The sequence below is a fragment of the Gopherus flavomarginatus genome, chromosome 4, assembly GCF_025201925.1.
Source record: "Gopherus flavomarginatus isolate rGopFla2 chromosome 4, rGopFla2.mat.asm, whole genome shotgun sequence".
Lineage (NCBI taxonomy): Eukaryota > Metazoa > Chordata > Testudines > Testudinidae > Gopherus > Gopherus flavomarginatus.
Window position 1 is genome coordinate 218,149,334 of NC_066620.1, and position 27,729 is coordinate 218,177,062.

General features: G+C 43.2%; 1 protein-coding gene across 1 annotated transcript in view; it reads right to left on the minus strand.

Moving 5' to 3' along the window:
- ZNF512 (zinc finger protein 512) overlaps nucleotides 1-27,729 on the minus strand; it is a 79,817-nt gene that overhangs the window by 39,614 nt on the left and 12,474 nt on the right. The window contains 5 exon segments of the mRNA XM_050951143.1: nucleotides 386-510; nucleotides 1,691-1,777; nucleotides 8,898-8,987; nucleotides 26,406-26,407; nucleotides 26,630-26,683. Coding sequence (XP_050807100.1) covers nucleotides 386-510; nucleotides 1,691-1,777; nucleotides 8,898-8,987; nucleotides 26,406-26,407; nucleotides 26,630-26,683 — 358 coding nt within the window.

Sequence of the window (27,729 nt, forward strand, 5' to 3'; positions counted from 1 at the left end):
GTCCAGGTGGTGACGGCTGCTGCTGCTCCTCATCCCCCCAAACAGCTGATTCAGAGCATGGAGTGAGAGGAGGAGGGGCGAGTAAGAGGCGGGGGAGGGGGAGCTTTGGGCTGCGTGCAACAGAAAGACAGAGCCCCGGCACAGCAGCACCAAGCTTCCCAGAGAAGAGAGGCTGGGCCAGGGCTCCTTTGGAGCATGGGGCTGGTGCCAGTGGCGCCATTGTAAATCTGGTATTGCACTGATTTACAGACAGGCAAATGGATACCTCACACATTAATGCGATAGAAGGAAATGGTGTAGTTCTTGTTGGTCTGAAGGTTGTGTACTGCAGTCATTAAGCTGGGGAAAAAGGGAATGGGAGATGGTGCTATTCTGTCTCTCTCACCTGTCTGCAATTCGCCATATGTTTCTTCAGTCCCTCTACAGTCTTCCTGACCACAGCTCTGCATGTTGGACAGGAAACTCTGCCCTTACTTAGGATCTCCAGGTACCACTGTTCCTCCACACTGCCTGTCAGATCACAAGAATGGAGGCACAAGAGAAAAATCAAAACCAAAATGAAACACAACATAGGTTTTCTCTAGCTTTGGCAGAAGGGCTTTTCTTTAAGTTAATGGCCTGATTGCATTTCTGGGGAACAAATTCCCCATTCTACTAACTAAATCTGAATGTTGTGTTATCTCCTCACCCCACCCCAGATCTCCCACTGGAAACTAGGAAGGGAGCTGAAGGAATGAGGATTTCTGTGTGATTTCACTGTACATTAATAAATGGCTTTGCTACTTCATGCAAACATGGAATTGCTCCAGAAGACCATGCCACAAAACAGGCAAAGAAAAGCATATGGACAGGTGTGGCCTCCAGTCCCTGGCCCCTTTTGAGAATTAGCAGGAGAAGTTTCAGCTCCAAAGATTCTCTGGCCTGAAAACGGTTTCAGAGAATGAAAGCCAGAACTGGAATCCTTACGGTAATGTGCTCCAATACAGTTCCTCCTTATCTGTAACTCTCAAAGGTGCCCCCTTGAGACAGGGGGGAGGCTGCTGTGAATCAGACCATTAGATGGACCACTGGTCTGACCCAGTATGGCCGTTCTTATGTTCTTAATCATAAGGTCTTCTGAATAGGAGCTGGGAGTTGAGTGGGTGTAGTAGACACTCCACTGGTCACTCCGCCGATTGTAACAAAGACTGAATGTTATATGGTCCAACATTCTAGAACAAAGGTTTTACTGTACGGCTACAGACGGGGTTGCTTGAGCCTCTGGCTATCAGGCTATGGCGTGGGGTGATTTGTAGTAATGCCTTCATTCTGCTGAGTGAAAGAAATATGAATATTTTGCTGTCGTCTAGGCTGAAACCAGCTTGATGTATTTCTGCACAATTCAAGAAGTGATTCCCTCCCCAGGCACCACTGAACATGCTTGCCAGTACAAAGTCTAAATTTCCACGCCTTAGAAAGGGAACATTACCACAGAATAGGTTTAAATGACAGAAAGTGGTAAAGAGCAACATGCTGCAACCCCCACCATTAGATATTCCTACAATGCCATCGGGGCCAAATGACAATGGTATTCACACACTTTTGCCAAAAGCAAAGTAACTGAGATCATAGAAGAACATTACCCAGGACTGACCACACAGAACTACATTCACCTCTTACCTGTTGCATAAACACTGCTCATCCCTCTTACCTGCTGCATAGGTTGGTGGCTCTTTCTGCACATAACGCCCTTTGGATGTGGGATTTTGTTGCACCCCAGCTCGTTGCTTCTTCCTTGCTAAAATTTAAACAATGAGAAAAAACTGTGAAATCTAATTCTAAAAACCGTCATTAGACAGAAAGTGGAGCTCGTGGGGCAGGGGCCCTATTCAAGATGCTGGCTTGGCAGGCAAGGACTGCAAGGGTCAATTTCTCTCTTCAGAGAACTGAAGTTTATTTACTGATCTTAAAATGGAGTCCATTAGCTCAGCACCCAAAGCTAGTTAAATATGGCTCAAGAAATAAAGACTATAAAACCCTACTGCACAAATGGAGATATAAAAGGCCTAAGTCAAGAGAGTAAGTGATCTATAGGACACCTGAAATTCCTGCAACTGGGGCTCTAGTGTGCCTCATAGGAAGCAGGTTCCTAAGGTGGGGATTTTTCTCTGAATCCCACACCACATAGCCCAGAGAATAAGCAAGAGGAACACACAGGAAGAGCAGCCCAGGAGACTACAACCACTATCATGGGATGTGAGGATAGAAGTGTGAAAAAAAACATAGAACTGTAAGGACCTCCTGGATCATCAAGTCCAGTCCCCTCCTATGGCAGGAAACCCCATGATATAATCCTGTTCAGAAACTCATCAACCTCCATTGTAAAACTAGTTAGAAGCAGTAGGGAAAACAGCCTATCAGGAAGCTGCTCCAGAACCTCACTCCTCTGATGGTCAGAAATCTTCTAATTTCCACACCAAATTTTAAAATGGTCAGTTTATATCCATTTGTTCTTGTGCCAACATTTACCCTCCCTGGCGTTTACCCCTTTGATGTATTTACAAAGCGCAACAATATTCCCTCAGCCTTCATTTTGCTAGGCTAAAGCAGCTAATCTTTTTTCATCTTCTCTAGTCAGACCTGATCACCCTAGCAGCTCTTCTCTGCACCTGTTCCAGGTCCAACTCATCTTTCTTGAAAATGAGCTACCAGAACTGCACACAGTTTTCCAGAGGCAGTATTACCAGTGCCTTGCACGAAAGTATTAATACCCTCCTATCCCTTCTGGAAGTATCTCACTTCATGGCTGTGTGAACATTGGTGGCTTGTGGTCATTTTGTGACCAGTACATATACCCAGGTCTTTCTGCTCTTCTGTTGTTTCCAAATGAAGAATTCCCACTTATAGCAGACATTTTTATTGGTCAGTAAATGCATGACATCGCTTTTTACTATTACATTTCATCCCATTTATATTTTTCCAGTCCTCAAAGGCACCCAATTCTTCCTGTGTAATATCCTAACCCTCCTCTGTACTGACAATGCCTCACAACTTTGTGCCATCAGCAAATGTCATTAACGTAAACCTACTTTTTGTCCTAAGGTAATTAATGAAAATAATAAAAAAAGACTGGTCTCAAGACAGATCCTGGAAGAACTTCATTAGTTACCTCCCTCCAGCTGAATAGTTCTCTTTTCAGCACAACTCATTGACACATCCCTTTTAGGGAGTGGTTTTGGAGAGGAGGGATAGCTCAGTGGTTTGAGCATTGGCCTGCTAAACCCAGAATTGTAAATTCAATCCTTGAAGGGGCCATTAAGGGATCTGGGGCAAAAATCTGTTAGGGAGGGTACTTGGTCCTGCTGTGAAGGCAGAGGACTGGACTCAATGACCTTTCAAGGTCCCTTCCAGCTCTATGAGATAGGTATATCTCCATTATAAACAAAACAAAACAAAAAAAACCCAACATTTCCTTCCTCGCCTTACAATTCCTATGCCAATTCCCATCTTCTCCTTCTTATGTAATAATTCCCCAGGTGGTACCATGTAAAATTCCTTAATGAAGTCAAGATAGATTGGCTCTACTGCATTTACTTTGTTTAGGAAATCAGTCATCAAATCATAGAAAGATATCACATTAGCCTAGGATGATCTACCTTTGGAAACCCATGCTGCATTTCATCCCCTTTTCCATTTACCTCCATGTCCTTAATTAGTCTTTCTTCAAAATTTGTTCTAAAGCTTTTGTGGCAAACTCAGGACAATTAGCTACCAGGAGAGGGGTAGTAATTAGTCCCAGAGGGGTTAAAAGGCCTCTCCCTATCCATTGAGGGGAGATAGCCACGGAGAAACAAGGCTCAGCTGGAACAGGGGTTACCAGGGAACTAATTAGCTTCAGCTGGCCCCAATTGTTGTGGACCTTTTTAAACCCTCCCTGGCAGGGAAGAGGAGAGAAGTAGAGTAGCTGCCAGTGAGTAGGTGCAGCAGGACTCTGAAACTCTTCCTGCAAGGCAGATTGCACTCTCCCCAGAAGGTGAGAAAAACTGAGCAAGGGACTGACTGCTCAATGAGGAGGGGGAAACAGTAACGGGAGACTTGGAAATGGCAGAGATGCTTAATGACTTCTTTGTTTCAGTCTTCACTGAGAAGTCCGAAGGAATGTCTAGTATAGTGAATGCTTACGGGAAGAGGGTAGGTTTAGAAGAGAAAATAAGAAAAGAGCAAGTAAAAAATCACTTAGAAAAGTTAGATGCCTGCAAGTCACCAGGGCCTGATGAAATGCATCCTAGAATACTCAAGAAGTTAATAGAAGAGGTATCTGAGCCTCTAGCTACTATCTTTGGGAAATCATGGGAGAAGGGGGAGATTCCAGAAGACTGGAAGGGGGCAAATATAGTGCCCATCTATAAAAAGGGAAAAAAAACAACCCAGGAAACTACAGACCAGTTAGTTTAACTTCTGTGCCAGGGAAGATAATGGAGCAGGTAATCAAAGAAACCATCTGCAAACACTTGGAAGGTGGTAAGGTGATAGGGAATAGCCAGCATGGATTTGTAAAGAACAAATTGTGTCAAACTAATCTGATAGCGTTCTTTGATAGGATAACTAGCCTTGTGGATAAGGGAGAAGCGGTGGATGTGATATACCTAGACTTTAGTACGGCATTTGATACAGTCTCGCATGATATTCTTATAGATAAACTAGGAAAGTACAATTTAGATGGGGCTACTATAAGGTGGGTGCATAACTGGCTGGATAACCGTACTCAGAGAGTAGTTGTTAATGGCTCCCAATCCTGCTGGAAAGGTATAACAAGTGGGGTTCCGCAGGGGTCTGTTTTGGGACCGGTTCTGTTCAATATCTTCATCAACAATTTAGATGTTGGCATAGAAAGTACGCTTATTAAGTTTGCGGACGATACCAAACTGGGAGGGATTGCAACTGCTTTGGAGGACAGGGTCAAAATTCAAAATGATCTGGACAAATTGGAGAAATGGTCTGAGGTAAACAGGATGAAGTTCAATAAAGATAAATGCAAAGTGCTCCACCTAGGAAGGAAAATCAGTTTCACACATACAGAATGGGAAGAGACTGTCTAGGAAGGAGTATGGCAGAAAGAGATCTAGGGGTCATAGTAGACAACAAGCTTAATATGAGTCAACAGTGTGATACTGTTGCAAAAAAAGCAAACATGATTCTGGGATGCATTAACAGGTGTGTTGTAAACAAGACACGAGAAGTCATTCTTCCGCTTTACTCTGCGCTGGTTAGGCCTCAACTGGAGTATTGTGTCCAGTTCTGGGCACCGCATTTCAAGAAAGATGTGGAGAAACTGGAGAGGGTCCAGAGAAGAGTAACGAGAATGATTAAAGGTCTTGAGAACATGACCTATGAAGGAAGGCTGAAGGAATTGGGTTTGTTTAGTTTGGAAAAGAGAAGACTGAGAGGGGACATGATAGCAGTTTTCAGGTATCTAAAAGGGTGTCATCAGGAGGAGGGAGAAAACTTGTTCACCTTAGCCTCCAATGATAGAACAAGAAGCAATGGGTTTAAACTGCAGCAAGGGAGATTTAGGTTGGACATTAGGAAAAAGTTCCTAACTGTCAGGGTAGTTAAACACTGGAATAGATTGCCTAGGGAAGTTGTGGAATCTCCATCTCTGGAGATATTTAAGAGTAGGTTAGATAAATGTCTATTAGGGATGGTCTAGACAGTATTTGGTCCTGCCATGAGGGCAGGGGACTGGACTCTATGACCTCTCGAGGTCCCTTCCAGTCCTAGAGTCTATGACTGAGAAGGGATTGGCCAGACCCTGTGCGACCGGGAAGGGCTTTTGCTTTGCCCAAGCCTGTGGCTCCAAGGCAGCAAGGGACTGAGCCAGCAGAGGAGAAGCAGGTACTTTGCCACACTTTACGTACTGTGACAATGTATCCCATAATGCTTGAAGTTATGAATATTGGCTGTATACTTGCTTGATTTCTAAGTAAGCTTTGTAAGACATTTGGTCAGCTTCTTTAGAAAGGAATTCACAAAGTTAAGTGCCCAATCAAGAAGCACTTAAGGAACGATGCATCTTGGAATGCTCCAATACACATAAGAAGTCTTCCTGGAGACATTCAAGATATCATGTGGGCAATGGTTTCTGCCTGTAAAAACTGAGTCATGCATGGACATGTGATTTGCCCAGGTGACTCCAGAACTCCATCTTGGAGCTGGACTTCGCATAGGAGAGAGAAGAGGGTCTCCACCCACAAGAGAGTCTATTAAAGCCTGTGGGAGACCCCTCCATTTGGTCTTCATCTGGCTAAAGAGAGCGTCTTCACCCCAAGGATATCTGAAAAACTGGAACAAAGGACAATAACCACAGGGGGTGTGAGTGATTGCTGGACCCAGACTGTAAGGAGACTAATCTGTAAAAGGAAGCTTACTAGTGAGGTTTTTATCTGTACTTAGTTGTATTACTGTATTAGACTTAGATTTGCGTATTTTATTTTACTTGGTAATTCACTTTGCTCTGTCTGTTAGTACTTGGAATCACTTAAATCCTACTTTCTGTATTTAATAAAATCACTTTTTACTTATTAATTAACCCAGAGTATGTATTAATACCTGGGGGGAGGGAAACAGCTGTGTATATCTCTCTATCAGAGTTATAGAGGGTTTATACAGGGTAAACAGATTTATTTGGGTTTAGACCCCACTGGGAGTTAGGCCTCTGAGTGTTAAAGACAAGAACACTTCTGTAGGCTGCTTTCAGTTAAGCCTGCAGTTGTTAGGGGACGTGGTTCAGACCTGGGTCTGGGTTTGCAGCAGGCTAGCGAGTCTGGCTCAAACCAGGGAGGGCACTGAAGTCCTAAGCTGCCAGGGCAGGAAAGCAGGGGCAGAAGTAGTCTTGGCACATCAGGTGGCAGCTCCCAAAGGGGTTCTGTAATTCAACCCATCACACATCAGTAACATCAGACGAACAGGTCTACAGTTGCCCGGATTAAACCCTCCCCGCCCACACTTTCTTAAATATACATATTATATTTGTTATTTTCCAGTCATTTTCCCCAATTTGATAGATCAGGTGTTCTCAAATTGGGGGTTGGGACCCCTGAGGGGGTCACAAGGTTATTACATGGGGAGTCGCAAGCTGTCAGCCTCTACCCCAAACTCCAGCATTTATAATAGTGTTAAATATATAAAAAAGTGTTTTGAATTTTTAAGGGGGGGGGTGTCACATCCAGAGGCTTGCTATGTGAAAGGGGTCACCAGTACAAAAGTTTGAGAACCAATGTGCAAGATTAAAAATCCTTGCTACTGGACTTGCAATTTAATGTGCCAAATCACTCCGTATTTAGGGATGGAGATTCTCTGATCCTCTGATTTAATTCTTTGAGCTTTATTTCCACATTGGATGTGGTCATTTCCACTAGCCATCCTGCCTTTGTTCCCATGTGCTACATTTTCATCTTTACTGAATACTGAGGCAAAGCATTGGTTTAGTTTTTTGGGTCATACCTAGATTATTCTTAATCTTTCCTCGTTCCATAGTGGTTGCACTTGTCTTTTTATTCTCTTTTATTTTTGTGTCTAAAGAATTTGTACTGCTTGTTTTAATTTAATTTTTAACTCAGCCTGATTTTTGGCAATTCTCACGTTATCCCTATGTTTTGACCTCCATGACATACCTTTCTTTCCTGATCAATCCCTTCCTCCATTCTTTTCAGGAAACTAATACTAAGGCCATTCAATGCTTCATAAACCGTAATCAACATTTTGAACTGTACCCAAGGGAAAGCAGCAGACAACTGCTATCAAGCTCCTCTGACAGTAGAAGTTCACCTCACTCAAGGACAGATGCTACATCCTGTGCCAGCAAAAGCTTCTAGACTCTTTTCAAGGAGAGCCCCAAGTACAGCACAGTGAAGTAATCTTTGAAAAGAAAGCAACTGGTGTAGTAATATTTTAATTCTATTTGCTCGATTCAGGGATGTGACTAAGACATTTCTTGTACTTAAAATTCAGTTACTGTTTTAGAGAGACTACTTTCCTGAATACGGTGCTGTACATCAAGACTGAAAAGACCACTGCATTTCATTGTATACACAGCTCTAGCTAAGAGCATAATAAATGCTCTGCCTTTGCTACAGCACAGCCAAGCCAATACCATAAAAAACTACTATTGGAATAGCTTATCAGTGAGCACATGAGAGAAAAGGCTACAAATTATAGCCCACTTCTAGTCCTGAGTAACAAATCATGTATTTGACACCTTTTGGCTATTTGTGAAATTTTTGCATTTGTTCATTACAATTATTTACAGATTTTCCAGCAAACATTCTTGCTTTGCTGATCTTTTGCAAATTATAAATTGGAAGTGGGGGATTAAATTACTTCATAAATCATGTGGAGTATTATTATATTCAAGGCTGTAGAAATGCCTACAATGAAGATTACCTAACATTTTCCACCAGAACTGCCTAAGTTCAGCTACAGTTTCCCCTCCCGATTTGGAATAGCTCTAGCCTGTGATTTGGAGTAGCAAGTAGGGTCCAGGAGGTGCCTTTTGCTTTTCCTGTGAAAATTCACCCATATTTGGCCAAGTTTCAAAAAACATGGTGGAAAATCACCATTTTTAAAACATGGAAAATCAATTAGTTCTAACAGGCATATAAAAATGGTGAATGCTTTTAATTTTCTGAAATTTCCATCTGCACTGTTCATGCTCCTAGGCCCTGCTGCAATTCCTGCATTATATCCATAAACTTGGCACAGAGCTAGAGTAACAGACAGGCTTGCATAGGGCACAATCCCAACAGGAAGGTAGCCAAGAGCACGTGCAGGACCGTGGCTCCAGCAGCACATGGTAACAACATAGGAAGCTGAGAGCACACACAGGTCTGTGGCTAGGAACTACAAGTTATTCATATTACCAGGAACTTTCTGCTTCTTTCTGGAAAATTCTTCATAATCTTCATCATCCTCTCGCTCAGATTTCCTCTTTCCTCTGGATGGTGATTCTCCTTGAGGTGTCAGAGAATGAAGACAAGTCAGTCCTCCTGAGGCTCAGGGAGTGTAACGTCACACCTAGCCGATCTCCATTCGTTGCTTCAGTTTCCCCTTATCTCCAGTGATGCTCTCTGTCTTCAGCACGGTTTGGTTGCTGAGGTGACTTAGCCCTGTGGTCAAGTCCCAAAAAGCCCACACCCCTTCTGGCATATCAAAGTCCAAACCAACACAGAGCCAAAATAGTCTTCTGCCCTGCTATTAAGCTGGGCACAGCCTTTCCTTCCCAAGGGTCTATCTTCCCTTTCAACCCAGCCCTTCTCCTGGGCTCAGCTCAAGCCCCACCTGGGCTCTGTTCAGTCTCTCTATCTTCCCCTCGTTCTCAGGGGTCATTACAGCTCCCTGCTAGGTGGCAGCATAGGGGAACTCAAATTCACCTCTTCAATGCATTCCCACTCCAGGGAACACAAACAACTAGGTTTTCTGCCTTCTGTCCCTCCAACCCACTGCTCTCTTCCTAATCTTTCATCCCTCCCAGATTCCCCTCAACACACTCTTTTATACAGTACTCACTCCCAGGGCTGTTCTCTCTGCAGTCTCTCTATGACTGAATCACCAGCTCCCCTTATTTCCCCACCATGCCTAGTTTAGTCATATGACTTTGCTTATTTCCTCCACCTAGGGAGGCAAACTAAAAGTATGGCATAGGTGCAACTGAGCCTCAACCCTCTTAAAGGGCCAGCTTACCCTAAGACAGGAAGCAACTACTTGTGGGCAGCAAGGAGTACAGTTGACATGAGAGCCAGAAAGAACAGTCAGAGATCTGAAGGGTAACATCACCAACTGCTCACAGCCAGGTAAGCAGTAACACAGAACAGCCACATGCACCTCGGGGCCTTATGAGGAACAAGGCTGAAGACCTGGGCCCTGTCTACACTAAGAAATAACAAGTGGGTCACCCTGTCCAACCCTCAGCTAGAGCTGAAACTGATTTGGTGGTTAGTACAGATCAGAACCAGAAAGTTGTTAGGTTTTGGATGAACTCCTTCTGTAATGGATACTCAACATGCTTTGTCCCTGGGTTTCATAGTGGCCAAACTGCATACAATCCTAGTCAAAGGGAAGACTCTAAGTGGAAAAGGGGTTAGTTAAGTGGGGAACACTGAACCAGTGTTGTTCTGTCAGGAAGGTAGAATTTTTTGCAGGACCTTGAAAGGACTGGAAGTGCTGCACTGCTCCCCAGTTCTATACAGAAAGAGAGAAGCCACACACACCCCACTGCCAGAACCAAGAGGATGGAGAATGCACTGGAAAGTTTGAGAGAAGGAGTATAAAACACCTTCCGGAAGACTTTGCTCCTCTGCAATATGCATGGAAATGGGGGCCAAACCAGGAGAAAAGATGCAGGGAGGAGCCCCTTATTTGGGATCCTGAGACCCATGTCCAGAACAAGGAACTGGCAACCAGCACTTAAAACTGACCCTCAGCTGCTGCTCCCAAAACTTCCAATCAGGTCACCATTAGTCATGCAACTGCTGCAGAGACTGCTACAGAGTTGGCATTGGCTCATGTAAATCACCTGCCCACCACAGCCATTCTCAGGGGGAAGCTCCTCATCCATAACAGAAGAGATTCTAGGAAGGCTCATCTGACCACCCATTACTGCCTAGTTTGTATTCTGCTTGCTGTAAGGCACTGAGATACCATGAACACAGACAGACAGGGCTCCCCCCTGCCTCCCCTTAGTGCACTGGGAGAAGAAACCCACACATAGGACACAAATGCTGATGCAGCACACACATGGGATCTTTCCTCTCAAAAATCAGGGTTACCAACTCTCATTGTTTTAGCATGACTCTTGTGATATATTTTGTGTTTGTCTTAAAGTTCCAGCTCTTGGAGTGATCTACTTTCATATTAAAAAAACCCAACAAGGTTCTACTCTCATGGTTGCACCCAAGTGGATCTAAGAGCACAAAAGCCAAAAGGAAAATCCAAAGAAACAAACTTTTTAAAAAATGATTTTTAAGCCAATTTCATGATATTTGAATGCCTGGGGCTAGCAATACTGAGATTTTTCCCCTGCTGTGTACTGGTGTCTCAAAGACAGGTTTTCAACCAACATATGACCAATCCCTACACATGCAGAACCTTCTCAGCCAAGTTCATGCCTCCTATCACACTGCCCCCATTTTCATCCAGTATAGACACCTAAATATCAGAGGTCTTCCCCTAACAGGTTTCATCTTATGGGATATGACATGCAAGATGCATTAGTACATCCACACAAAAGGCCCTAGCCCATTCTAAATCAGAAAACAACAGATGTTAGAAATGGAAACGACAACTTGGTGCCAGTTTCTAACCCCCAAGACTACTGCTGGCTTGCTCTCTTTTGTATATGTTCTAGTGTTATTTCTATTTTCTAGCCGTTTTAAAATTCCTATGCAAAGCATTCTCCTGAAACACTGGTAGAGCTCTCACCCACAGATAAAGCAGACCTGTAGTCATAGTTTCATTGATCTTAAAGGCCAGATCATTTAGCCTGATCTTCTGCACAAAACTGACCATAGAATTTTACCAGTAAGTTCTGCAGTGGAGACAGTTATTCTTTTGTAACCTAGAAAAGACACTATTGAGACCATAACTTGTGGTTGAACTATAGCATATCTTTCAGAAAAAACATTCAATCTTGATTAAAAGAATCAGTGAGAAGACAGCTGTGCCCAGTACGAAGGGCTCTAAAGTACCTTTCTTCTCTGAGGATTTATTAATATTGGTTTTTATTCCCCTCATTTCCAGCCAGTCAGTGGGTCTGCAAATAGCCCGCTTGCCCACAGATTCTGAGCTCCCGTTCACTCGACCCTTGGAATAGGTAGAAGAAGAATCACTGAAGGACTCATTCTTATTGTCCAACCCTAGGAGACTAGTTTCAAACTCCTCGGACCTAGAAAAAAAAACAACCTAGATATAAAACAATCATCAAGATGGGTACATGCACACATGCCGATACAATGAGTCTCATGACAGAGCATGCTGCTTTCATCTTCACAACCAGTCTTCAAGCCCACCCCACAGTTCAGTAAACCTTCTAATTTCTTTTTTACTAATAGTAATGTAGTGTCATTTGATACGGTCTCGCATGATATTCTTATAGATAAACTAGGAAAGTACAATTTAGATGGGGCTACTATAAGGTGGGTGCATAACTGGCTGGATAACCGTACTCAGAGAGTAGTTGTTAATGGCTCCCAATCCTGCTGGAAAGGTATAACAAGTGGGGTTCCGCAGGGGTCTGTTTTGGGACCGGCTCTGTTCAATATCTTCATCAACGATTTAGATGTTGGCATAGAAAGTACGCTTATTAAGTTTGCGGACGATACCAAACTGGGAGGGATTGCAACTGCTTTAGAGGACAGGGTCAAAATTCAAAATGATCTGGACAAATTGGAGAAATGGTCTGAGGTAAACAGGATGAAGTTCAATAAAGATAAATGCAAAGTGCTCCACTTAGGAAGGAACAATCAGTTTCACACATACAGAATGGGAGGAGACTGTCTAGGAAGGAGTATGGCAGAAAGAGATCTAGGGGTCATAGTGGATCACAAGCTTAATATGAGTCAACAGTGTGATACTGTTGCAAAAAAAGCAAATGTGATTCTGGGATGCATTTGTCATAAACAGATAGCTAAGGGTTAATGTCTCTTTCACCTGAAGCACCTGACCAGAGGACCAATCAGGAAACCGGATTTTTTCAACTCTGGGTGGAGGGAAGTTTGTGTCTAAGTCTTTGTCTGTCTGCCTGCTTTCTCTGAGCTTTGGAGAAGTAGTTCTGTTTCCTAATCTTCTGTTTCTAAGTGTAAGGACAAAGAGATCAGATAGTAAGTTATATGGTTTCTTTTCTTTGGTATTTGCATGAATATAAGTGCTGGAGTGCTTTGATTTGTATTCTTTTTGAATAAGGCTGTTTATTCAATATTCTTTTAAGCAATTGACCCTGTATTTCGTCACCTTAATACAGAGAGACCATTTGTATGTATTTTTCTTTCTTTTTATATAAAGCTTTCTTTTAAGACCTGTTGAAGGTTTCTTTACTGGGAAATTTCAGGGAAATTGAGTCTGTACTCACCAGGGATTTGGTGGGAGGAAGAAATCAGGGGGGGAGATCTGGGTGTGTTGGATTTGCTAGCCTGATTTTGCATTCCCTCTGGGTGAAGAGGAAAGTACTTTTTGTTTCCAGGACTGGGAACAGAGAGGGGGAGTCACTCTGTGTAGTTTCACAGAGCTTGTGTCTGTGTATCTCTCCAGGAGCACCTGGAGGGGGGAAGGGAAAAAGGATTATTTCCTTTTGTTGTGAGACTCAAGGGATTTGGGTCTTGGGGTCCCCAGGGAAGGTTTTTCAGGGGGACCAGAGTGCCCCAAAACACTCTAATTTTTTGGGTGGTGGCAGCAAGTACCAGGTCCAAGCTGGTAGCTAAGCTTGGAGGTTTTCATGCTAACCCCCATATATTGGACGCTAAGGTCCAAATCTGGGACTAAGGTTATGATATGAGTAGCAGCAGTTGGGATATAGACAGAATCCAGAAGCCAGTAGGAATATTATATTTTTCTCTTCTCTGCTAAGGGCTTTTTAGCAGAGAGAAACAGTTTGGTTTTAAAAGGGAACCAGAGAGAATTTTTTTTTCTGCTCTCTCTGGCAGTTTGTAACTTGCATCTTAAGCAAGAAACCATTAAGGTGCTATTAAGAGTCTTTTGTCACACAATAGCACTCCCATTGAGAGTCATACCAGCACTATATACATGCAAATAAAGTGGTTTTTCAGGTTTACTTAACATTGAAAATTAGCTAAAGGCACTGTTGCTAGGCAGACTTCAGGAGGCAGAGAACCTGCAGTTCTGAAGCTAAACACCGGAGGGCACCCCAACCCAAGAAAACAGGAACCATGACTTCTAAGGCAAAAATTGAGGCCGAAGAACAAATCAAAGAAGCTGAACACAGGCGACAACTGGAAATAAAACAAAAAGAGATGGAGATGAAAGAAAAGGAAGAAAGCATCAAACTGGCAGCCTTCCAAAGAGAAAGCAGGCAGACAGACAAAGACTTAGACACAAACTTCCCTCCACCCAGAGTTGAAAAAATCCGGTTTCCTGATTGGTCCTCTGGTCAGGTGCTTCAGGTGAAAGAGACATTAACCCTTAGCTATCTGTTTATGACAGCATTAACAGGTGTGTTGTAAACAAGACACGAGAAGTCATTCTTCCGCTTTACTCTGCGCTGGTTAGGCCTCAACTGGAGTATTGTGTCCAGTTCTGGGCACCGCATTTCAAGAAAGATGTGGAGAAACTGGAGAGGGTCCAGAGAAGAGCAACGAGAATGATTAAAGGTCTTGAGAACATGACCTATGAAGGAAGGCTGAAGGAATTGGGTTTGTTTAGTTTGGAAAAGAGAAGACTGAAAGGGGACATGATAGCAGTTTTCAGGTACCTAAAAGGGTGTCATCAGGAGGGAGAAAACTTGTTCACCTTAGCCTCCAATGATAGAACAAGAAGCAATGGGCTTAAACTGCAGCAAGGGAGATTTAGGTTGGACATTAGGAAAAAGTTCCTAACTGTCAGGGTAGTTAAACACTGGAATAGATTACCTAGGGAAGTTGTGGAATCTCCATCTCTGGAGATATTTAAGAGTAGGTTAGATAAATATCTATCAGGGATGGTCTAGACAGTATTTGGTCCTGCCATGAGGGCAGGGGACTGGACTCGATGACCTCTCGAGGTCCCTTCCAGTCCTAGAGTCTATGAGTCTAGGAGCCCAGTCATGGACCCAGACTGCAGTGGGCTACCCACTGTACAAACACAGAAAAAGTAGGCAGTCTCTGCCCCAAAGAGCTGACAATCTAAGTATAGGACAGGAGATAACAGATGGATACAGACAGACAGGGGAATACAAGGAAACAGAGGCAAGATAGAACACAGTCTGCAGGTCAGGCATCCTGAATGTTGTATACTGTGTTGTTGGTGCTGTGGTCAGTCTCAGGATATGTGAGAGACAAGGTGGGTAAGTAATATCTTTTAGTAGACCAATTTCTGTTGCTGAGACAGACAAATTTTTGAGCTACACAGTGCTCGTCTTCGGGTCTGTGAAAGGTACTAAGTTGCTCCTGGGGGAATTCTGCACCACTGTGCAATGCATAATTTGCTCAGAAATTAATGTTGTACACGCAGAATTTCATTTTTCTCCCCACAAAATTGGGCTGCAGACTGCCACTAGGGGCCGCTGGACCCAGAAGAACTCAGCTCACAAATAGAAGACACTGCTGGGAGGGGAAGGGAACTGGAGAGTTCTCAGCAGCTACAGTTCTCAACATGCCCTGAAGGAAGGAAGCATCCTGCAGGAAACTCCATATAAGCCCAGGACTCAGCACCTGGCTGTTTCTTCCTCTGGCTCCCTGAGCTCCGTGTGTGTGTGGGGGGGGGGGGAAGGGGAGGGAGTCCGCAGCTGGGCTCTGAGGAAGAGGGGATGCAGTAATAAGGACTGCAGGGTGCCTCGCAGCTGGGCTCTGTGGGAGAGGAGGCAGAGAAACAAAAACTGGGTTGCTGCAGGGGTTTCTTTAACTCTACTCCTGGAGGAATTTGTGTGTATGTGTGGATTATTACAGACATGCTGACAGATATTTTGAAATAGATTACCAAAATAATTGAAACTGGCATGATTTCACAGAGCTATTTGACAAATAAAATATGCAGAATTTTAAAATAGTGTGCAGAATTTTTAATTTTTTGATGCAGAATGCCCCCAGGAGTATAAGAGTGTCACAGCTAAATACAGTAACTCCTCACTTAACGTCATCTTGCTTAACGTTGTTTCGATTTTATGTCCCTGCTCAATTTGCTATAACGTTGTTTGGCTGCCTGCTTTGTCCACAGCTGGCAGCCCCCCTATCAGCTCACTATGCCCCCTCCTGCCAGAGACCCTGCAGATTATTACCAACAAAAGTTACATAGACAGAAGAACCGATGTGGACAGCACTATGTTGGTGGGAGATGCTCTTCTGCCGACATAGCTACCGCCACTCATTGGGGGTGGTTTAATTATGTCAATGGGAGAGCTTCCCCCACCGGCACAGAGCGGCTACATGAGAGATCTTACAGTGGTGCAGCTGCATTAATACAGCTCTGCTGCTGTAAGGTCTCTAGTGTAGACCTAGCCTAAAAATCATGGTCTTAATAAGGCACTGGATTTATGGCTTATTTTGTCCTATGACTACAGGGGTGTTAACAGACCACTTCACCTCGAACGGTCCCTTGGAATATGTATTTAGCTGCAACACTGAGTACCTTTCCCAGACCTGAGGATGGGCTCTGTGTAGCTTGAAAGCTATTACTTCCCCCACTCTGTCTCTTGCACATCTAAAAGGAAGTTATTGTTCTACATATACTTCACAGACATTAAGGAGCGCTACGCAAGTGCATTTGAAGCAGGGGTTTGTGTGTCAGTCTAGCCCTTAAACACCCTGAGCAGGAGTGGATCCACCTAATTCATAGAATATCTGGGTTTGAAGGGACCTCAGGAGGTCATCTAGTCCAACCCCCTGCTCAAAGCAGGGCCAATCCCCAGATCCCTATAATGGTCCCCTCAAGGATTGAACTCACAGCCCTGGGTTTAGCAGGCCAATTCTCAAACCACTAATTCATTACAACTTCAAAATCTTCAGAAGAGAATGTTTACTCTTCAGACGATTTTTAACACTTTTCATCCTTGGCAGGGGCCAGGGTCATGGGCCTGAGTAGGCATCTGACAGAGGTCTGTTGGTTAGTGCCTTGGTAAAGGTCACTTGGAGCTTTCATCAGCACTGTCGTTTGCAGTCTGAGTGGTCAATAGCTCCCTGGTGGTGAGGAGCGGAGCTGCACTGGCTAGGCAGGGAGATTTGGTATAAAAAGTCATGTGCTAGGTGAACCCAAGAGCCACAAATAGATAGCTGCATCTAACAGTGGAGTTCTGGAGGGTGTCACTAGGGACTCTGTGCTTGAAAGTAGTGGGACTGCGTGAGTGGTGTGTTTGGTCTGTCTGTGGGTTGGTTGTTTGACTGTTTATTTGCTCTCTGTGTACAGGCTGCATAGCTGGGTTGTGGGCCCTTGAGTAAGCAGATGAGACAGGCTTGTTTGCTGGTGCCTTGGTAAAGGCCACACAGCTCTAACCCTTGGAGCTTTGATCAACTCTGTTGTTTGCGGTCTCTGAGTGGTTAATAGCTCCTTGGTGGGGAGGGGCGGAGCTAAGCAAGGAGATTTGGACTATAGTCACTTGTCAGGTGAACTTGACAGCCATAAACAGAGACAGCTAACAGGTAGTTTCAGAGGGCATTTGGAAAGGGAATGTGAGCAAGTAGAAATGCTACTGAGAATAGAGAAGCTGAGGACATCCCAGATAGTTAGGCTCAGGAAGCATCAGCATCCCTGATTCAAGAAAGAAAGGAACTTGCCACCGAGGAGCTGGAGAGAGAGGAAGTCAAAAAGGAGGCCTTGGAGCTCATAACCACTGGAGGCAAGAGGTCAAAGTGACATTCTACAGGACTGTAAGGAATTCCACAGCTATGTTTCCAAATGATACCACATCCAAAATAAGGAAACTGTGGACGACACCTCTCATGATCCAGTTGGTCCAAGGGAATGGAGAGCTGTATGGGACACACCTGTGCAAAACAGCTCAGCCTAACCTATAAGAAAAATCACAGAGTCCTCCAACCGTCCAAAGAAGACAGACTAGCTTTGTTGGAGATTCAATATGCAGAAGAATCCAAACATTCTGCAAGGAACAGGCAAACAGTAGGACAGGCTTTTGAAGTCAACAGGATTGGATCCATTGGTGTTGCTTCATATCTGCAGTAATGACCGTGTGTCGCGGGATATCTTGCAGATAATAGATGACATCAAGGAACTCAGAAGCTTGCTGAAGAAGAATGACCAAGAGATCTTCTCTCAGATCCTTCATGTCCTACGAACAAAGGAAGACCTCAGGCAGAAGATTCTGGAAGTGAACTGCTGGCTATGTAGGTAGTGGAAACTTTTGGTTTTGTGGACAGTTGGTCTACCGTCTATGTGGTGAGCGGCTGAATAGTTTGGAAGGAAGACAGGCTGGCTGGAGTAGTCAGGAGGACGACATTAAACTAATAACAAAAGGAGCACGGGAGCAGAGGGGGTAAAAAGAGGGAAGATATGAGCACTCAGCACACAACTCAAATGTTGAGAACAAAATTAATTAAGGAACCAAAGGACACGAAGAGTAGAAATTAGGGCTGTTGCGGGACTAAAAAAATTAATTGCAATTAATCATGCTGTTCAACAACAATAGAATACCATTTATTCAACATATTTTTGGATGTTTACTACATTTTCAAATATATTAATTTAAGTTACAACAGAATACAAAGGGCACAGTGCTCATTTTCTATTACAAACATTTGCACTGTAAACAAAAAATTGTAATTTTCAATTCATCTCATACAAGTACTGTAGTGCAATCTCTATTATGAAAGTTGAACTTACAAATGTAGAATTATGTAAAAAAAAGCTGCATTCAAAAACAAAACAGTGTAAAACTTCAGAGCCTACAAGTCCACTCAGTCCTACTTCTTGGTCAGCCAATTACTCAGAAAAATAAGGTTGGTTACAATTTGCAAGACATAATGCTGCCTGCTTCTTGTTTACAATGTCACCTGAAAGCGAGAACAGGTGTTTGCATGGCACTGTTGTAGCTGGTGTTGTGAGATATTTATGTGCCAGATGTGCTAAAGAGTCATATGTCCCTTCATGCTTTAACCACCATTCCAGAGGACATGCTTCCATGCTGATGATGAGTTCTGCTTCATAACAATCCAAAGCAGAGAGGAACGATGCACGTTCATTTTCATTATTTGAGTCAGATGCCACCAGCAGGTGGTTGATTTTCCTTTTTGGTGGTTCAGGTTCTGTAGTTTCCGCATCTGAGTGTCACTCTTTTAAGACTGCTGAAAGTATGCTCCACACTTCGTCCCTCTCAGATTTTGGACAGCACTTCAGATTCTTAAACCTTGAGTCGAATGCTGTAGTTATTTTTAGAAATCTCACATCATCAGTACCTTTTTTTGCATTTTGTCAAAACTGCTGTGAAATGTTCGTTTTAAGAACATGTGCTGGGTCATCATTCAAGACTGCTATAACATGAAATATATGCAGAATGCGGGTAAAACAGAGAAGATGACACACAATTCTCCCCCCAGGAAGTATAATCACAAATTTAATTGATGCATTATTTTTTTAACGAGCATCATCAGAATGGACGCATGTCCTCTGGAATGGTGGCCGAACTATGAAGGGGCATATGAAAGTTTAGCATATTTGGCATGTAAATACCTTGCAATGCCAGCTATGAAAGTGCCATGCGAATACCTGATCTCACTTTCAGGTGACATTGTAAATAAGAAACAGACAGCAGTATCTGCCGTCAGCGTAAACAAACTTGTTTGTCTTAGCGAGTAGCAGAATAAGATGTAGGACTGAGTGGACCTGTAGGCTTTAAAGTTTTACACTGTTTTGTTTTTGAGTGCAGTTATGTAACCAAAAAAAAATCTGCATTTTTAAGTTACACTTTTACGATAAAGAGATTGCACTTCAGTACTTGTATGAGGCAAACTGAAAAATATTTCTTTTGTTTATCGCGTTATAGGTGAGACTGTGTTATATCAAACTTGCTTTGCCCCTCCCCCCGGTTCCCTGACCGCCCCCTCCAGAGACCCCCGTTCCTAATCACCCCCAGGATCTCACCCCCTACCCAACCCCCCTGTCCCCTGACTGCTCCGACCCCTATCCACCTCCCCTCCCCCTGCCCGGTACTCACTGGCAGCAGTGGGAAGCAGAGCAGCCTGGCCCCAGTCCGCTCCACTCCACCAGCTCCCGCGCTCTGCTTCCCACCGCTGCTGAGTGCAGGGAGGTTGGAGAAAGGATGCTCCCCCGCACTCACCTGCGGTGGGAAGCAGAGCGATGCGGCCCCAGCCCGCTCCGCTTTCCTTGCTCCGGCCCCAGCCATGTCGCTGGGGGGCAGTTGGGGAAAGGTCCTGCACTCTTTCTAGCACTAGCACTCTTTCTATCACTCTATTCTAGCACTCGAAAAGGTTCAGAAAAGGGCAACTAAAATGATTAGGTGTTTGGAGAGGGTCCCATACAAGGAAAGATTAAAGAGGCTAGGCCTCTTCAGCTTGGAAAAGAGGAGACCAAGGGGGGATATGATAGAGGTCTATAAAATCACGAGTGTTGTAGAGAAAGTGGATAAGGAAAAGTTATTTACTTATACAGAGGCTATTAGCCAAGATGGGTAAAGAATGGTGTCCCTAGCCTCTGTTTGTCAGTTTGGCAGCCCCCCTATCAGCTCCCCATGTCCACTGTTATAGTCCTAGCCTTCACAACCTCCTCAGGTAAGGAGTTCCACAAGCTGACTGTGCGCTGCATGAAGAACTTCCTTTTAATTTGTTTTAAACCTGCTGCCTATTAATTTCATTTGGTGATCCCTAGTTCTTGTATTATGGGAATAAGTAAATAACTTTGCCTTATCCACTTTCTCAACATCACTCATGATTTTATATCCTGTATCATATTCCCCCTTAGTCTCCTCTTTTCCAAGCTGAAGAGACCTAGCCTCTTTAATCTCTCCTCATATGGGACCCTCTCCAAACCCCTAATCATTTTAGTTGCCCTTTTCTGAACCTTTTCGAGTGCTAGAATATCTTTTTTGAGGTGAGGAGACCACATCTGTACACAGTATTCAAGATGTGGGCGTACCATGGATTTATATAAGGGCGATAATATACTCTCAGTCTTATTCTCTATCCCCTTTTTAATGATTCCTAACATCCTGTGAGGACAGCCCCCATACTCACCTGCGGCGGGAAGTGGACCGCTGCAGCTGGGAGCTGGCAGAGTGGAGCGGGCTGGGGCCCTGCTTCCAACGCTGCTGGTGAGTGTGTGTGTGTGTGGGGGGGGGGAATGATCCCTTCCCCCAAACCCCCTCCCCCAAGTGACATGCCTGGGGCTGGGGTGAGGAAAGCAGAGTGGGCTGCTCCCAGCCCCCTGCTAATCCCCCGGGCCACTCTGGGACTGCGGGGCACCCAAAAGTGCCCTCCCACAGCTTCTGCCCCCCAGATCCTGGTGGGAGGAGAAGCCCCTGACCACCTCAAGACCCTCTGCCCCTTATCAAACCCCTCGGCCCCGGTCTGGCCCGGCACCCTTAACATGCTGCTCAGAGCAGCGTGTCAGAGCTTTACCATATTGTATGCGAACCCACATTATATCGGGTCGCGTAATATCGGGGTAGAGGTGTATATCTTTTGTTTATCATTTTTACAGTGCATATATTTGTAACGAAAAATAATATAAAGTGAGCACTGTGCACTTTGTATGCTGTGTTGTAATTGAAATCAATATTGAAAATGTAGAAAAACATCCAAAAATATTTAATAAATTTAAATTGGTATTCTATTGTTATAAGTGCGATTAATTGCAATTAATTTGGAGGGGGAGTGGCATTATGTCCAAAATGGCATTACCTCTTTCCTATTACTGATAACCAGGAAGAAAATTATCTTGAATATGTACGAATCAATGTCCTAACAGATAGAGCACAACAAGGGGTATTGATCTGTATCTGCTTCAGACCACCAAATCACACTAGTGAACAGGATGAGTAGGTCCTATAACGTGTAGGAAAAAATACCTGTGTGTTCCTAGGATACTTCAGTATGAGTAATGTATGCTGAAGGTCTCATGATGCCAGTATTAAAACATCCTTGGTATTTCTAAATTTCCTAACCCAGTAAGCATTAGATCCAACATGAAAGCAGTCTATATGAAACCTCATCTTGACAGTTAAAGAGGAACTGATCACAGAACTAAAAATTAACAATAACTTCAGTACAAGTTATCATGATTTGATCACATTTATGTTCTGTTTGTACACTAAAGTCCAGACCAATGATATACATATATATACCTGGGGCTTTAAAAAGGACCAATTTCACAAAGCTGAAAACAATTATGAGCCAAATCAACTTGGAGGAAGAATTTAATCAAAAAATGTGACCTGATCATTTGGAATTGTTTAAGAACACTTTATTAGTTGCTCAAAAAGCCACAACTGAGGAAGAAGTCTGGATTGGTTAAAAAACAATTTGGTTTAGAAGGAAAGTGAAGACAGCTATATATAATACATATAAACAAATGGAAGAAGGGGGAAGTTCATAGCAATGAATATAAATCAGAAGCTAGGAATTGTAGAAAATTGATAAGGGAAGCAAAGGGACACAAGGAGAACTCTATGGACAGCAGAATTAAGAACAAGGAGGATTTTTTAAAGTATATTGCAGAAAAAAGAATCTAAACAAGGCATTACTAATTGATAGACTCATCAAATATAACACAGAAAAGGCAGAAGTATTCAGTAAATGTTTCTGCTCTCTGGGTAAAAACAAAAAACAACAACAAAAACCAGATGTTATATTATATGATAACACTCTTTCTATTCCATTAGTATCTCAGGAGGGTGTTAAACAGCAGCTACTGAAGTCAGACATTTTAAAATCAGTAGGTCGGGATAACTTGCATCCATGAGTTTTAAAAGAGATAACTGAAAGCTTACTGGATCATAATGTTGATTTTCAATAAGTCTTAGAACAGCAGTGAAGTTCCAGAAGATTGGCTCTCCCCTAATATTTTTAAAAGAGATGATTGGGTGATTATAGGCCTGCTAGTCTGACATGGATCCCAGGCAGATAATGGAGTGGCTGATATGGGACTCAATTAATAAAGAATTAAAAGAGGGCGAGAAAAACCTATCAACATGGATTTATGGAAAACAGATCTTGTCAAACTATTTTTTGTGTGTGTGAGATTACAAATTTGGTTGATAAAGATAATAGTATTGATGTACCATAGATTTCTGTAAGGTACTTGACTTGGAACTCAACACATTTTGAATAAAAATTAACATGGCATATATTAATGGATTAAAAGCTGGCTAAGATGTCTCAAAATATAATTGTAAATAGGAAATTATCATCAAATGGGTGTGGTGTCTAGTGGGGTACCAAAGGGACCTATTCTTGGCCCTATTCTATTTAAACATTTTTTACTAATGACCTGGAAGAAGGCATAAAATTAGCACTGAAAGTTTGCAGATAACACTAATTGTGCAAGTGAAAAATAAGAAAGAGGATAAGTCGCTGACACAGAGCAATCTGGATCGCTTGGTAAATTGGGTGCCAGCATACAATATGCATTTTAATATGGCTAAATGTAATGTATACATCTAAGAGCAAAGAATGGAGGCCATACTTACAGGATGGGGTACTCTATCCTGCGAAGCACTGACTCTGAAAACGATTTGGGGGTCCTGGTGGATAGTCAAGTGAACATGAGGTCCCCAGTGTGGTGCTGTGGCCAAAAGAGCTAATGTAATCCTGAAATGCACAAATTAGATAATCTTCAGTAGGAGCAAAGATGTTATTTTACCTCTGTATTTGGCATGGGTGCAACCACTGCTCTAATACTGTGTCACGGTCTGGTGTCCACAATTCAAGAAGGATATTGATCAGTTGGAGAGGGTTCAAAGAACAGCCACAAGAACGATTAAACGATTATGGGTTTAGAAAATGAGCCTTACAGCGACAGACTCAAGGAACTCGATCTACTTAGCTTAAAAAGAAAATGTTAAGGGGTGACCTGACTATACTCTAAGTACCTACACATGGAATAATTAGAGAAAGGTATAGCGGGACATTCAAATTGTCTAGGTATAACAGGACTAGACAAATTCAGACTGAAAATAAGGTGTAAAAGCTGAACACTGAGAGCACTTCCATTGGAACAACTTACTAAGGTCATGGTGGATTCTCCATCACTGACAATTTTTCAATCAAGATTAGATATTTTTCTGAAAGATCTGGTCTGGGAATTATTTTGGAGATGTACTCTGGTCTGTGCTATACAGGAGGTCAGACTAGATAATCATAATGATCCCTTCTGTAATCTATGAAAAGGAGCCATTCAAATCCACATTCCAGGTCAGAGCTGATTTAATAATAGCTTTCCAAAGAGATGTAAATGCCAAGTTATGGAGTGAATCAGCAGCTGCCACAAGAGGCTTTGCACCACCAGTACTACCAGAGAATACACCTCCAGAGGGTTCTTTGTAAGAAAATCAAGCCAGAGTCTGTCATCATGCTGTAGGTGCAGACTGCACAGTTGCACAGTCTTGCCACTAGTGGACATTTGCTACACACACCACAATTTGAGAGCTTTTACAGCATGAGCTGCAAATACACAAATAATGTTTTACACTTGTGGCAACTGCTCCTACCTTTAGTTAGCATGGCTTGCGGCTCAGAAGACAGCATCATAACAAGTTCTGTGATTTACTCTATATTAAGACTTTCTGAATAGGGGTTTAGCGCTAAATAATGTCACCTATAAATGACCTGCTACCACCTGGGGTCAGATGGAGGGAGTGGTGTGCTCTTTTCTTCTCAAATTCTGCCCACAACCCTGAAGTACTTGGCTGTTTCCACTAATATGATCAGCAGCTAAATACTTTTCAATGTCAACATTTAAATTGTTGGTTGTTTAAGATGTTCAGAACTTTCATAAGACCAAATGTGGCCCCTATCTTCTGCAAAGCACATGTAAATGAGATTTGCACAGAGAACAGAAGAGGAACTGAAGGAAAACAAATATCCCCCACCAATCTGACATCATGGTGTGGAGTCACAGAATTATAGAATATCAGGGTTTGAAGGGACCTCAGGAGGTCATCTAGTCCAACCCCCTGCTCAAAGCAGGGCCAATTCCCAACCAAATCATCCCAGCCAGGGCTTTGTCAAGCCTGATCTTAAAAACCTCTAAGGAAGGAGATTCCACCACCTCCCTAGGGAACCCACTCCAGCGTTTTACCTCCCTCCTAGTGAAAAGTTTTTCCTAATATCCAACCTAGACCTCCCCCACTGCAACTTGAGACAACTTGAGACCATTACTCCTTGTTCTGTCATCTGCTACCACTGAGAACAGTCTAGATCCATCCTCCTTGGAACCCCCTTTCAGGAGTTGAAAGCAGCTATCAAATCCCCCCCTCATTCTTCTCTTCTGCAGACTAAACAATCCCAGTTCCCTCCGCCTCTCCTCATAAGTCATGTGCTCCAGGCCCTAATCATTTTTGTTGCCCTCTGCTGGACTCTTTCCAATTTTTCCACATCCTTCTTGTAGTGTGTGGCCCAAAACTGGACACAGTACTCCAGATGAGGCCTTACCAATGTCGAATAGATGGGAATGCTCACGTCCCTTGATCTGCTGGCAATGCCCCTACTTATACAGCCCAAAATGCCTTAGCCTTCTTGGTAACAAGAGCACACTGTTGATTCATATCCAACTTCTCGTTCACTGTAACCCCTAGGTCCTTTTCTGCAGAACTGCTGCTCCCTAGTCTGTAACACTGAATGGGATTCTTCCGTCCTAAGTGCAGACTATGCACTTGTCCTTGTTGAACCTCATCAGGTTTCTTTTGGCCCAATCCTTTAATTTGTTTAGGTTCCTCTGTATCCTATCCCTACCCTCTAGCATATCTACCACTCCTCCCAGTTTAGTGTCATCTGCAAACTTGCTGAGAGTGCAGTCCACGCCATCCTCCAGATCCCAAGGGCTTCAGCCCTGGGTGGTGAGGCTCAGGTTACAGGCCCTGCACCTAGGGCTGAAGCTGTTGGGCTTTGACTTTGGCTTCTCCACCCGGGGTGATGGGGTTTGGGCTTTGGCCCCTCAAGGCGGCAGAGCTTAGGATTTGGTCCCCCCTCCTGGGGTCATGTAGTAATTTTTATCATCAGAAGAGGGTCGCACTGCAATGAAGTTTGAGAACCGCTGATCTAGTCTGACCTTCTTTACAACACAGACCACAGAACTTCCCCAAAATAGAGCATATATTTTAGGAAAAAATGTTTAATCTTGATTTTAAAATGGTCAGTGATGGAGAATTCACCACAATGCTTAGTAAGTTGTTCCAGTGGTTAATTACGCTCACCATTAAAAATGAAAATCTTATTTCCAGTCTGAATTTGTCTAGCTTCAGCTTCCAGCCATGTCATGCCTGTCTCTGATAGACTGAAGAGCCCATTATTAAATATTTGTTCCCCATGTAGGTACTTACAGACATGGATCAAGTCACTCCTTAAATCTTCTCCTTTGCTAAACTATAGAGATTGAGTTCTTTGAGCCTATCACTATAAGGTCTGTTTTCTAATCCTTTAGCTATTCTTTGTTGCTCTTCTCTGCAGTTTATCAACATCCTTCTTGAATTATGGACACCAGAAACTGAAACAGTATTCCAGCAGCAGTTGCACCAGTACCAAATACAGAGATAAAATAATCTCTACTCCTACTCAAGAATCCCCTAAAACAAAACCTTACAACTAATGAGGTATGGTGAACCCTGTAAGCCAGCTCAATTCAGGCCCTAGATAAGCTATGGAAAATGTGCCGTTTATATAGCCCTTAAAGTTAAGGACATTGTTAAAAGGAGGGGATGGAATTCTGCAGTGAGAATTTCTCAGCTTTGTTCCTTGTTCTTAGCCAGATTTCACAAGAAACGTATGCATACTTTGTTTCCCAGAGATCTCTTGATCTTCTGTTGTCTGTGCTCAGGTCCTGTATCCTAGCAAAATAGAAAGAGGAACAATTCAGAATAGTACCATAAGGATTTTTCTTTTTGTGTTAGTTTTTTCAGCTCACATAATAAACTGCACCTTATTAATCTGTCATATCACTTATGAAGGGGAAGCGCTGTCCTCTTCAGTGAAAAAGTTATTGTCCCCACCTCAAACCCAAGTGAACTTGTAAAGGAATTAGAATAGGGACCAACCCATGCAGTGGGAGATCTAATCTCTTCTCTTGCACTGGCGCACAATGAAGTTTTCATTATCCCAAGCCATTCATTGCCAATAAACTCAGCCTGGACTCTCTCAACTGATGGCAATTGCATCAGATCCCCAGCAACTTGTGCCAACTGCTAAAGTATTATTTTTTCCTAACATTTTTTCTATCGCAGTTTAAGCCTATTCTTACTCGCTCTATAGTAAGAATCACTAGTCTCTACCCTGGATTAAACATTTTTCTCCTGTCACCCTCCATCGCTGTTTCTGGGTTGTATACACGCCTGTCTCCTAACCTTTTCTCCTGGGTCTTATTCACCAAATCTTTTGCCATTTTTTCCACTCCAGTTTATCTGTCTCCATTATGAAATGAGAGGCTTCAAATGAATCCTCTCCAGGTTGGGAAAGCACTTAAGACATCAAGGTGATAGGTGCCATATGAATTCTGAAGAGAGAATAAGGACCTCAGCTGCACACCATTAGTCCCACCCAAAGACTCATTTTCCACTTCCCTCCTCTGTAACATCTAAGGCCTAAGTAAGTTTCAATGTCAAGCAGTCAGCACAACCCTTTTTTAATAGCCCTCTGTGCTTCAGGCTCGGGAACCCAGAGTGTATAGCTTTCCTGTTCTAAATGGGCTGGACATCTACATCTTCACAGCATTACAAAACTGAAGATATGGATGCCACAATGCTGAGAAAAGCTACACCAGTGGTTCCCCAAATCCAGTGCCCAGTAAAGATATGATTAACTCAGGTGACAGAACAGCTGTGGTCCAGGATGAGCGGTCAAGTTCTGTTATGGATTAGAAACTGGCTAAGAGACAGAA